General features: G+C 37.9%; 1 protein-coding gene across 1 annotated transcript in view; it reads left to right on the forward strand.

Moving 5' to 3' along the window:
• chchd6a (coiled-coil-helix-coiled-coil-helix domain containing 6a) overlaps positions 1-12,742 on the forward strand; it is a 73,820-nt gene that overhangs the window by 48,107 nt on the left and 12,971 nt on the right. The window contains exon 7 of the mRNA XM_037684386.1: positions 4,371-4,506. Coding sequence (XP_037540314.1) covers positions 4,371-4,506 — 136 coding nt within the window. The remainder of the gene's footprint in view (positions 1-4,370; positions 4,507-12,742) is intronic.

Raw genomic sequence — 12,742 nt, forward strand, 5'->3', positions numbered from 1 at the left:
TCTCCCATGGTTCTTAATTTAGTTTGTGGAAGGTGGAGGAGATTACTGTTCTGTGATTGTAGGGACCGGGTGGATGAATATGGAGCAAGAAGGTCCTTCAGATAATCTGGTGAATTTCCGTATAAACACTGATGGGTGATATATTTGGCCTTATTGAAAACTAAACTCCTGGATGGACTGGAAACCTGTCCAGGATAGAGTTGCATTCGAGCCCAAAAAAATCTGACCTGACCTGGCCCCAGCTCGTAGCCATCATTTCTGAACCCCACCTGACCCGGCCCCAGCTCGTAGCCATCATTTCTGAACCCCACCTGACCCGGCCCCAGCTCGTACCCGTCATTTCTGAACCCCACCTGACCCAACGAATTAACAGTAATTGCAGATCTGAACCAGAAACTCCCCCTGACATTTTCAATTAAGCTTTGTCTGTATATATGGGCCTGTGATTGGAAGATCGCCGGTTCAAGCCCCGGTACAGACAACATCAAAAATGTGGGTAGGGTAGGTGAAGCACCCACACCTGCCCCCACCTTCTTTCGTCCCACTCTGGGCCCTTGAGCAAGGCCCTAAACCCCCACCATCTGTTCCTCTGGGTGCCCTAGATAACAGCTCTCTGCTCCACACAGAGAGCTGTGGTAGCTCGGTAGTCTGTGGTTGCGTCAGGAAGAGCATCCGGCGTAAAAATAACTGCCAAGTTTTTGTGCGTCTTAGTTCGCTGTGGCGACCCCTGAAGAAGGGAGCAGCCGAAAGAAGAAAAAAAACAAACAGCATTTGGAATGGAAAAATATGTCAACGTATTTTTTAAAATAAATTTATCCCAAAACATTATTAACCTCGATTTGAAAAAGTGAGGATTGTCTTTCCTTCTCATTTATTTATTCATTTAGTTTACCACTTTTCATGACACTGCATTTAGTACCTTGTTTTAATTGCTTTTGCATTTTGAGACTTAAGTCCTTGTTTGTAAGAACAACACCCAGAACCAAACATGCCTTGTGCAAAGACGCTGTCAATTCCTAAACAGCTCACAATATTAGATTTTTTTTTTGTTTTGGTTTTTGCTACTTTCCAAGAGATGTTAAGATTTTCTAATTACTATCCTAAGAGCAGTACATGTCTTTATATTTAACGGCATGGAAATAAAATGGTGCATAGGACAAACAACGCTTTGTGTTTAGCCAAAGCCATTAGCGCAAACACAGAAACATCACTCCTAACTCTTAGTAAAGCTGAAAGGAAATAAAAGCATCCTTCTTATCAGTCATACACTGGTGCCTGAGGCTTTTTAATTTGTGGCGGGTTTTGTCTTTTTTATTTTCAAGATTTCTCTGCTTTTATTTCCCTGCCGGTCTTTGTTTTAGTAAGCTGCGTTGTCCAGAAGTCTGATGCCGCTGTGTTCCGCCCACATCTGCCTTCACTGCTGGAGATTAAATATAACGAACGGCACCGTTAATTAAGCAACTAATCTTGCTGTTTATGTTTTTTTTTTTTTTTTCCTGCACGGAGATGTGAGGACAACTCTCCCCAAAATGACAGCTTTCTCACACATTAAAACACTTTTGATGCACACAAATTACCAAAAAACAACCCCATACATGGTTCAGTAGATTGACAGGGATGCAGCCTTAACTTCTTTTTAGCCAAAATAGCAAACAAACAAAAAAACAAGCTATTTATTTTTGTTAGCGGTTCAGTTAATACTGTTGATTTAAAGCCTCACCTTCAATTTTGTGTAGCATGTGGACAGAGCTTTAGCTTTTGCTGCGGCTGAACCAATTTTCTGCTTCAAGTGCCTTTAATAAACTTCGTTGCACTATCGGGAGGCTTCAGCTTCCCTGATGAAGGCCATTTATTTCAAATTAAAGGAGAGTTCCTTATCTTCTGTGAGCTCAAATAGAGAAAGAGATAAAGGCGGCATGCTTTGGTGTTGCACTGTCTGTGTAGTTAATTTGGCGACAAAAGCAGGGGGCGAGGGAAGGCGTAAGAAAGAAGGAAGACTGAGTCGAAGTGAATACAAAAAGTGGAAGAAGGTGGGTTATACATCCAATACAAATGACTGGGAGCTGTGTGGAGAAACAGCAGTTTGATAGGCCGTCATAAGTTTTTGAGCAAATGCCAATGGCTGCTTTGTTCTGTCTCTTTCATTGTTTTAATCTCATTTAGTTTCTCTGTTTCTCTCGCCGTCTATGGTCATTATCCTCTTTAACCTTCATCACCCTTGCTCTGATAAACTCCGTTACTGCTGCCATGTTAGTTTCATCGATAATAAAGCGTGTGCACGTGTCTGCGTGGATATGGATATGCTGTAATTGAAACGATTAGGGTCAGTTCTTCACATTCAAAGGCAAAATGAGCCTTTAATTTGGCTTTCAATTTGATGCGGTGTTAAATGCTCCTCGTAGGGAAGGTGCATATGAGGACGCGGTGTAGAAATTGGTATGTTGTCACGTAGGAAAGTATGTGCATGTGCGTGCACATAACTGGTTTTTGATGTTCAAAGTGCACTACAAAGTGTGTGTTGGTGGTTGCAGTTGTGCACATGCCAGTCTGTAGTCGTGTGGGCGTTCTTAACTTGCTTGTCTCTGCTTCAATCAGTCAGAATCTATTACAGCGAGGCACCGAAGCAGCAACCTGTCATATTTAACACTCACAAAGATAGACAGGCAAAGACAAATTATAATACAGCCCACATATCAAATTAAGCACAGCTAATTCAATCTCTCAAAGCTCACTTTTCTGCTGTATTTGATCAAAATGATCCTACCCACTCAATTAAGTGTGATTTAGTGCTAATTGTGTGATTTACAGTGAAGCACGTAGCCTGCAGCCCACTCGTTGTTTAACAGATGTAGATGTGACTTGTTTTTTCATCTTTCGCTTGCTTTCTTTATGCAGATTATTTCACTCTCACTTTTTATGTCTTAGAATTTAAGTAGAAAGAAAATGAAGTCGTACACAATAGCAACAATTAAAATGGTGAAATGTACAATTTGCATTAGCATTAACATTAGCATAACATTTTGAAAATAGTTTTCTGTTTTAATAGAAATGGTAAATGGTTTTTATACATTGATCATCATTAAGGCTCAAAGCAATAGTTTTTTGTTTTTTTTTTCAAGCAGGTTTTAATGATAGCTTCATGCTTTGTCTGCTACAATTTGTTTTATTCTCAGATGTTGCATAAAACACAGTCTGTCACAAGGGTTTTAGCTTCATGGTACATCTTGCCATTTTGAGCTGATGCTCCAAAATCACATTCTCTCTACCTGCTGTAATTATAACAAAGGATGTCCATATTAGTGCCTAATTATCCAAACTGAGTACCAATCAAACCATTTTTATTAACCAGTATTAAAGGAACCACTCCGCTGCTGATATTTGTTTTTAGGACAGCCATGTTAACATTGCTTCCGTACGGTAGTTCCGAGATGGTAACAGTTGTTAGGTGTGTTCATATGTGTGAAGCAGACTCTGGAGAGGCGATCATCTATTTCTGAAGGTTTATTTTAAGTTACACATGTAACGTACAAAATCAGTATCCCTGGGCCACTACCGCCTCTGCCATGCGGTTCCAGCAGTGGCATCAAACGCCAACCAAAACACACATTTTCTTCAGAACTTGGCCACACCTCCGCAGTTGTCCCATCATCACAGCTCATAGAAAGTTACTACCGTACAGTAAATCATGTGACCAGCTCTCAGCCAATGAAACTCATCCTTAAAATATCAAAACACTAGTGTTTGTCTGCCGTTAGTGCAGGTGCGTAACTAAGAATTTTTTCCTACTGGAAACAGAGACGGAAAACAAAAGTTCCACCTTGTTTTAACCCAACAATGTTCTGTCAGGTCATGTGCACAGTTTCTTTTTTTTGTGCTGAGACGTTTCGCCCTCCATCCAAAAGGCTTCATCATCAGTCTGAGGAAACGCCAAACAAAACTGATTCTCCCCCAACAGCTTACTCCAAAATGTAAAAAGAACAGTTATGTTGGTGCTAAGATGGTCTCTGGTGCACTCACTCTCCTCCGGTCAGTCATGTCAAACTGGTTCAAAACACCACAAAATCCATGCTCAATAATCCAGGTATAAAATCCAACAATGTTCAGTCAGGTCATCTGGACGGTTGTTGTAACACATGAATGAAATGCTATATAAACATAAATGCATATAACCACGCATTTCAGTAAGCTAATCTATTATTCTGATAAAAATATACTTCATGTGACATACGGTACCGACACGTCTGCGGTAAAACACAAAGCAGAGAAATTCATTAACTAGCCGCCTAACAGCAGCAACCATTTCTACCTTTTAACTTCATGTTTACATATTAACTACTTTGTATCTTTGTGTCTGTTTTTATTTTTAACAGGTCTCGTAATACAGCTCCGGTGTGCTCCGGCCTGCAGGCTCAGATTCTGTCCTGTTACAAAGAGAACAAAGCCCAGACCTTAAAGTGTTCAGACCTGTCCAGAGAGTACATGCAGTGTATAAATGCTGCAAAGAAGGTAAATACATTTATTTTCTTGAAGTTGAGAAGGCATAGATCCAAGAAAGATATGAACTTGACACCATGCTGTCGATGATTTGTCTGTTAGTGAAAGTTTATATCACGATATAGAGTTAGATTTGAATGTAATAATTCCTCTTAATTTAAAGGGTTTCATTTTACTTTAAATTGCCAGACTTTATTTTGATATTATTAGCTATAAGAAAAGTTTATCAACTAATCAAACTATTTTTGGACATGTTTTATGTGTTGTAAATAAAACTCTGAAGAAGTTAAGAATGAGCTAAAAAGTTATAAATGCTCATAATTTGGATGTTGCTTCTCTTGAGAAGTTGTGTTATTGAAAACAGCTTGCGTTCGTGAATATCTAAAGTTAAAGTTCCTCACCACTACTGACGTTGTTTTCCTACCAGAACTGAAACTGACAAGCTTTAAGTGCGACAGCTGTTTGAGTGCTTTAAAATAAGGTCACCTTGCTGCGGCAGAGATTATTTTTGGTGCTATTTTTAATTTTCATTTGACACAAATTATAGTATGGGTTGACAAGGGAACAGAGAAATGATAAAACAAAATAACAGTGAATGTAATGCAAGATATTTTCCAAGTTAACTTCAAGGTTTTTGATGATTTCTGAATCTGATCTTGCTTCTGCGTTGCCATGAATATGTGTGCAATGGAAGGAAACCTAATTAGATAATTTAAAGTATTTCCTCTGTAGACGGCGTGTTTGTTTAAATGGGTTAACATTATAAAAAATTAATCCTTATTGCCTTGTATTTTGGAATATTTTTCCTATGGAGCTCTAAATCTGTAATTTGAAGTTATTGATCACAAAAAAACATTGACTCTAATGTCTAAATACTTTAAAAATATATATTTTTTATTAACCATGTTACAAATGTTCGCAAACTGATTATGATTATGATAAACTTTACAATATAAACTTCTTGGTTAATAATTGTTAACAATATAAACAATTTAATTAATGACACATATATGTAATTATAATGATTTTAAGTGTTTGAAAAGAAACACAAAGCTGCAGTTTCTGTTTTGCCTCACTTGTATTTGTAGACTAGATAATAATTTAGTTTTCCTGTAAACAACCACAATTTAAACAATTTTTTTTTTATGTATAATTTTCTAATCTTCAGTATTTAAAAAAAAAAAGATTCAGTATTTTTTTTATTACAACATTTTTTTTCTACTTTACTGCTAAAAACAAAAACAGTTAAACTAATGAACTGATTATACAGTTACCTTAAAACACAAAGAACGTAAATGTTCTACAATAATTTTTATTTGAGTAAAAAAAACAACCTAATCTTTATCTGGTTTATTGTTAAATGGAAAAAGAAACAAAACAGTAAAGCCACTTTTAACAGAATACTAAACCTGAATTGTTTCATTTATATTACTGATGTCTATTTTAATCATATTTTGTTTTATGTGAAACTACAGACAAATCATCAAATCGTTCATTAGAGCTCTCTTTGTCTTTGGGTAGTTTGTTTGGGATAAAACCTTTTTATATTTGGAGCCAAGCATAAAACAAACAAGAAAAATTGGTTTAGCATGCACTGCTTAAAAATGCACTCAATATATTTCCTTTATGACGTTCTCAAAGTTGGACCTGCTGTTGTGTCTTTAACATCAAAGATGACTCTCTCATATTAGTTCTTTACAGAAGTTAAAGAGAAAAGAGGTCTGCACTTCTAAATGTGATGCTTTAAAGTCATTGAACAGTACAGTAGTACTTCGTTTATTGCGGTGGATCCGTACCTTGAAGACCAGCGAAATAAGTGAAAAATCGCAAAGCAGGGATAGTAGTACAAGTAGTAAGTAGTTTATTTCAGTATATATATAAATGTAATGAGGCGTTTTAAACTCTTCCCACACTATTGCAATATTCTAAACAATGTTTTTAAACTCTAAAAGCTCTAAAAGAGCACAGAATGTCATGACTTCAGCTCCCTGCTTCCTCTGCTCTTTACCACCTGCAAGTGCTCTTGGCCACGCCCACTTCTTCGCTCTGCACGGAGAACAGCTGATCAGCTGCAGGAGGAATCTTGTCCTGCAGTGTGGGCTGCACAAAGATGCAACGGGTGCTAAATAATTTAAAATTTATTTTAAATTCAAATTCCATGCCGACCGTGCGGCTCATCCATCAATCAGCCGATTGTGTGTCATGTCCAATCTTATTTTGAAAAACCGCAATAGAGCCAGTCCGCGATAAACGAACCACAAAGTAGTGAGGGACTACTGTATATCCTGATTCATGCTCAATAATCCAGGTAGAAAATTCAACAAAGTTATGTCAGGTCCTCTGGATGGTTTCTTTTTGTTGAAACGTTTCGTCTTTCATCCAAAAAACTCCAGAAACCATCTGAGCACCATGAAACTGGTTGGCCCACTATGAGAAGGTGCTATGAGTTTGTTATGGCTCCTCGGACTGATGAAGTCTTTTGGATGAAAGACGAAACGTTTCAACAAAAGGAAACCATCCAGAGGACCTGACGTAACTTTGTTGGATTTAATAGTATAGTTGCTCAACTTGCACCCATGCAAGTTATTAATCCAGCTCATACTGGTTTCTGCTCACATCTCAGAGCTTACTGAAGCTTCTTTTTGGACACGCAGTTCGTTTTCTGAACAATGATTCCTCTTGCACTAATAGAGCATGCGCTCGTTCTGTGCCACTTCAACCACAGCAGTAATTGTGTTCTTATGTATGTGTAGATAAAATCAAAACCACACAAGGTCTAACGTGATGTGTGCTTGTGTAAAAGTCTTTTTTTTCCTCTAGAAGAAACTGGTATGAGATAATGACAAGGGAAGAAAGGACAGTTTGAAGATTAGTGTGAGTGTTTGTGTTGTGTGAATATTTGATTGGCTCCTGAGACATCCCTGACTTCCAGCTCTTGCCTTTCAAACTTTTTAAAAGTTATTTCTTAATTTGGTGTCTTTAAAAGACGTCACAGTTTTGGGTCACACTGTTAACTTTTTCCCTGTGAAGAAGCAGTTGCTGTGATTGGGAAACCAACTAAATTTAATGGAGGGTGAAAAAAAAAAGGATCCACATTTACACTTGTGACTGCGTTTGAAGGCAAAATAATCTTTTAGTCATGAATTTAGGCTTAATTATTTAAAATTTGCTATGCCATGTACCAAGATCACCCTACAACTCTATTAAGTTCAGCTCAGTTAAATATTTTAGAACACCTGTGAGAATAAAGCCAACAAATGTGAATTTCTTATTCATTACATTTTTTAAACAAGGGAAAGAGAAATGAACTAGGACAGAGTTCAGTCCCGTTCCTGTTTTTGTCATACCAAAGAATCGACTGGGATGTGTTTTGATCAGTGTCACAGCGGGTCAGTGGACAGGCCTCCATATCACAGATGTCTCCCTGCTGAGTTATGCAGCCATCTTTGTGTGTGTGTGTGTGTGTGAATGTGTGTGTGATTTGATGGCAAATGAGGGAAAGATCCCACAGAGGCTGCAGAGTTGAAGCAAATAACCTCAACTCATTATCCACTGGGAAGCTGAACCAGACATGGGCACAGCTACATCTATTACATATACACTGTCCAGACACAGAGTGGGATTCTGCAGTCATTTGTCTGCACTCTTGGAGAGGAATACATTCAAAACGCACACCCAAGTCATTGTCTCTATGCCTGGTGGGATTCTCAAGTCATTTAGTACCAGTCTGAGACGGTCTATTTGTTGTCAGTTTCAGAAGCTCAGCAAACGAAGGAAAGGGATAAATGAAAAGGAGAGAGAATACATGAGATATTGCAAAAAAACGATGGTGAGAAATAATTTTAGAGAATCTGGTCTTATGCAGAACTCAATGTATTCATTCAATCTTTATTTATACAGGTTAATCCCATTGAGCCTCGGGGACTCATTTACAAGAGAAACCTGATTTTAGCAAATACTGATGACAACAGTGGACAAGAAAGACAACAAAAGACAATCGTAAAGGATGCGTACACATTAAGAACAACAAGTGAAAACAAAATGTTATTAAAAATAGAATAACAAAAACCAGCTAGGTTAAAAAGATAAAAAGCTAAACAAAAAGAACAGATTAATTACATCTTAAAATTCAGTAGCTTTTAGAATCAACTTTACCAGTAAGAACTAAAGAGGTGCCCAGGCTTTGTTTCTGCTAAACAAACTCAAATGACCAACCCAACAATGTTCAGTCAGGTCATCTGGACCGTTTCTTTTTTTGTTGAGAGACGTTTCGCCTTCCATCCGAAGGACTCCATCAATCTGAGAAGCCACATACAAACCGTTTTCCCCACCAAGCAGTACACTCCTACAGTGGACCAACCAGTTTGCTGGTGATAAGATGGTTTCTGGGGGCTGTCCTCTCCTCTGGGGTGGGGGTGGGGGTGGGGGGCATCGACATTAGAGCTCGACTGATCTATTGGTAGGGGCTGATATTTTCAAGTTCAAGGTTCTTTGTCATTCGCACCCCATGTGGTACATGTGGTGGAACGAAAATATGTACACAGGTTCCCAGTTACATCCAACAATAAAATGTAAAAGAAAAACAGTAATAAGATCTAATATATGAACTGAGAAAAACATCAACTAAATATACACTAAGCACTAATAGCATAAAAACATTACGCCGAACAGCAGCACGAACATGAGTCTGTGTGAGCAGATGAGCACGCATGAATATTTTAGGCCGATATAGACGTTTGCGGGCCTATCGTATCCGTGATGATTGTCTTTATGCGCCAAAATTAACACTTCTAATTTTCACCCCTAAAATGCTGGGAACCAGCTGTAATTGTACAATGTATTCAGCAGAGGGCGCATGCAGACTACTTTCAAGTCATGTCTGTGCACGTTAAGTTTCACTTTCAGCACAGCCGAAGCAGCAAGCAATATTGTGTAGCATATTTTGCTGAACAGAGCATGGTAAGTTTATTGTAACTGATCTGTGAAATAAAATAAATCAACAAGAATGCATTCTCTTCAATCTTCCAACCTGCTTGTCGTTAGCTACTCACCTCTCAAGTTGGCAATCTTATGTTTAGATAACCTAGCATATGCTATTGCCTTATAAAACTTTAGCCAGAACAGTAGATTTAATGTAGAGGTAAAATATATCAGCGTTAGTAAAGTTATCTTTGTCGTTCTCACTGAAATGCATTTTGTCTGAAATCTTCTCTGCAAAGAAAAATAAAATGCTACTGCGGTCAATAGCAATTAGAGCTTCACCATAAAATGACTGACGTTTAAACAATGAACAGGGAAGGACGTTTCCCTCAGCATGAGGGAAATGGAGCGCTACCTCCATAGTCATAGCTTCTTATCTAGCATAGCTGTATTGTGCGCTGTTAGCTTAGTGCTATGTCAGTGCTGGCAGTTGTCGACGGGGGGGGGGTCGATGGGGAAGTGGTAGGCAGGGCTCTCGGTTCTACGGTAGCACTATCCGTAGTGTTGCTCATTTGCGCATGAGCTAAAAGGAATACTTCCGGGTCACACTGATCGCTGTTGAATATGCTAGATTAAGGAAAATGTACCGGTAAAATTCCGTTCATGAATAAGAACTGTCTTAATTTACTTAGAAAAGTAGGTGCTCTATCTCTGCCGATTTTCATGATGCTAATTTACGCCCCTCGTGTTTCTGTTAAAATCTTTGACACATTTTCGTCTTGGTTAAAATTATATGCAGCTTCACCACTGAGCGGCGCTGTTTCACCATGGAAATAATGTGTTCTGTATCTTGCAGGGTTTTTCTCATTCAGCCCAGGCTGGGGGTCAGACCTAATGCGTCGCATATCATCTTAACCAATGATTTGTAACTGAAATACGAGTGGCATAAATTAGCTACATAAACATTTGTGTAGATAGTGCACGTACTTTTCTAAGTAAATTAAGACAGTTTTTTTTTTTCATAAACAACGGCGATCCGTGTGACCCGGAAGTACACTACGTATCGTGCTTCTGTAACAGAACGGGGAATGACAGACACAGTAGGGCGCCCTGCTTGTATAATGGTAGGGGACACACTGTTTATGATGAATAGTGGAGGATATAAAATGCGAACGCACGTTAGGAAGACTGTTTCAAGACTTCAAGTGTTAAAGCAGATTTAAAAGTAACTGATTACTTAGATTCTTGGCGGTGGACAAAGCTCAGAAACTTTCAGCCATTATATCTGTTATTAGCCTTCCCTTCCCAATATCAGTATCAATGATAGCCAGAATATCCATATCGGTCTAGCTCTAACATACTGCTTGTTTATCTGAGTTTAATTTTAGGTTCTAGCATGTTTCAAGTATTTCTTTTTAGAAAATTAAAAAATCAAAATAAATGTGTCTATTTTAGGAAAGCTTTTTTTTTTTATTTTGCAGAAAGAAAACAAGCTATTTGGAAAAATGAAATAAATAAAGAGATAACAATTACGCCACCATACCCACAGAAGCAAGGGAAGCTTCAGCGAGGCCAGAATGTGGTCGATTGCAAGTACAGACCTCTGAAGCGTTATTTTTTTCTCTCTAAGCAGGGCCAACTGCTGAGGCACATGCACACACTCACATATAACTAAAACCCTGCTGAGGGTTACACAGGTGTAGCAGGCTTAGGTTCTAATTCCCAGGGAGTTAGTGCTGAAGTTAAAGCTCCCCATCAGACTGAGGCGAAAGAGCGAAATAAACAAAGCCACACAGAGAAAAGAGAGAAAAAGAATCGGAGAGCAGAAAAAACTATTTGAGAGAGAAGTCGTAGATTGATTAAAGCTGGGATTTGGAAACACACCTACGTATGTCTGTATGGTAATTTTTTTCTCCTAATATAGCCTTACCTGTTTTCCACATTGTTCTGCCAGTTTTTATTATATTTGTATTCATAATAAAATAAGGTTCATATTGTTTTAGGTATTTTGCTCCTTCTAAATTATAATTTTATATATGTGCTTATGTAGCTATTAGTAGTAGGATTAATTCCTTTCTGCTATAGAACCAAGAAACAAAAGAGAAACCACAAATTTAAAAGACCAGCCAGGGCCAAAACCCCCTAATTAAAAAATATATTTTAGACTGCTGAATAAACTGAGAGCAGTGCCATTCAAGAAAGACTGCAGATGTCTAAAATTGTAGCCAGAGGTTGCTCACTAGCTTAGGTCACTTCAGAGGATTATGTTTGTTTGTTTTTAGAGATATGACATTTTATTATGTAAAGCAGCACATTTTCTCAGTTGACAAGTGAAGTGAATTTTATCGTTTCAGTGGTTACGGTGCAACATCCTGTTGTCCCGTTTAAAAATGTTCTGTGCAGAAATGGGTTATTGAAATAAAATAAAAAATAAAAAAACAACCATGAATAAAGACAGAGGTGGTGAATCAGTGCAGTTGTGCATGATTATACAGTATATGAATGTGCAGTTATGATGCATATTAATACTGCTACTTCTGCATGAGCACCATTTCTTTATTTTATCTGTGCAGGTTTGATTCCTTTAAATTGGACACCTGAAAATAAGGGCAGAAACGACTCTTTCATCAACTTTTGACGATTGTGTTTTCAGAATAATCTCTCCTCCCAGTGCTGAATGCTTGCTGATTTCTGCAAAGCCAGTGACTCACAGCAGTGTACTGTAAAATCTAATATTGATTTTTTTTTCTTCCTTTAACTTCTGTGTTATTGAACTGGAAGCATGCTGGCACAAAGATCATAACAGCTCAGTCACTCTTCTTGGTGATAACAACACTGTCAGGAAGAGAAATGCAAAGAAAATGTTTTAACTGTGTTACACAAAATATATTCTGTAGATATACAGTACATACAATTAAAATAGCCTCTGTTGAGGCCAGATTTTCATTCAACCTACATATATACAGGTTAGTGTAATTGTGGCACGAGGACTTATTTACAATAGAGACCTATATTAGACAGATAACATATAAAGTAGAGACAACAATTGTTCAACAAAAAGCAATTAAAATTTTCATTCATTCAGTTGTACAGTTAATCCCATTGAGCCTCAGGGACTCATTTACAAGAGAGACCTGATTTTTTTAACAAATAGTGATGACAACAGTGGATAACAACAACAATAGATGATGAAAAAAGAGGCATACAAATATATATCCATATATATTTGTCTGTCTGTCTGTCTGTCTGTCTGTCTGTCTGTCTGTCTGTCTGTCTGTCTGTCTGTCTGTCTGTCTGTCTGTCTGTCTGTCTGTCTGTCTGTCTGTCT

The sequence above is a fragment of the Nematolebias whitei genome, chromosome 11, assembly GCF_014905685.2.
Source record: "Nematolebias whitei isolate Nwh7 chromosome 11, NemWhi1, whole genome shotgun sequence".
In the NCBI taxonomy this organism is placed as follows: Eukaryota; Metazoa; Chordata; class Actinopteri; order Cyprinodontiformes; family Rivulidae; genus Nematolebias; species Nematolebias whitei.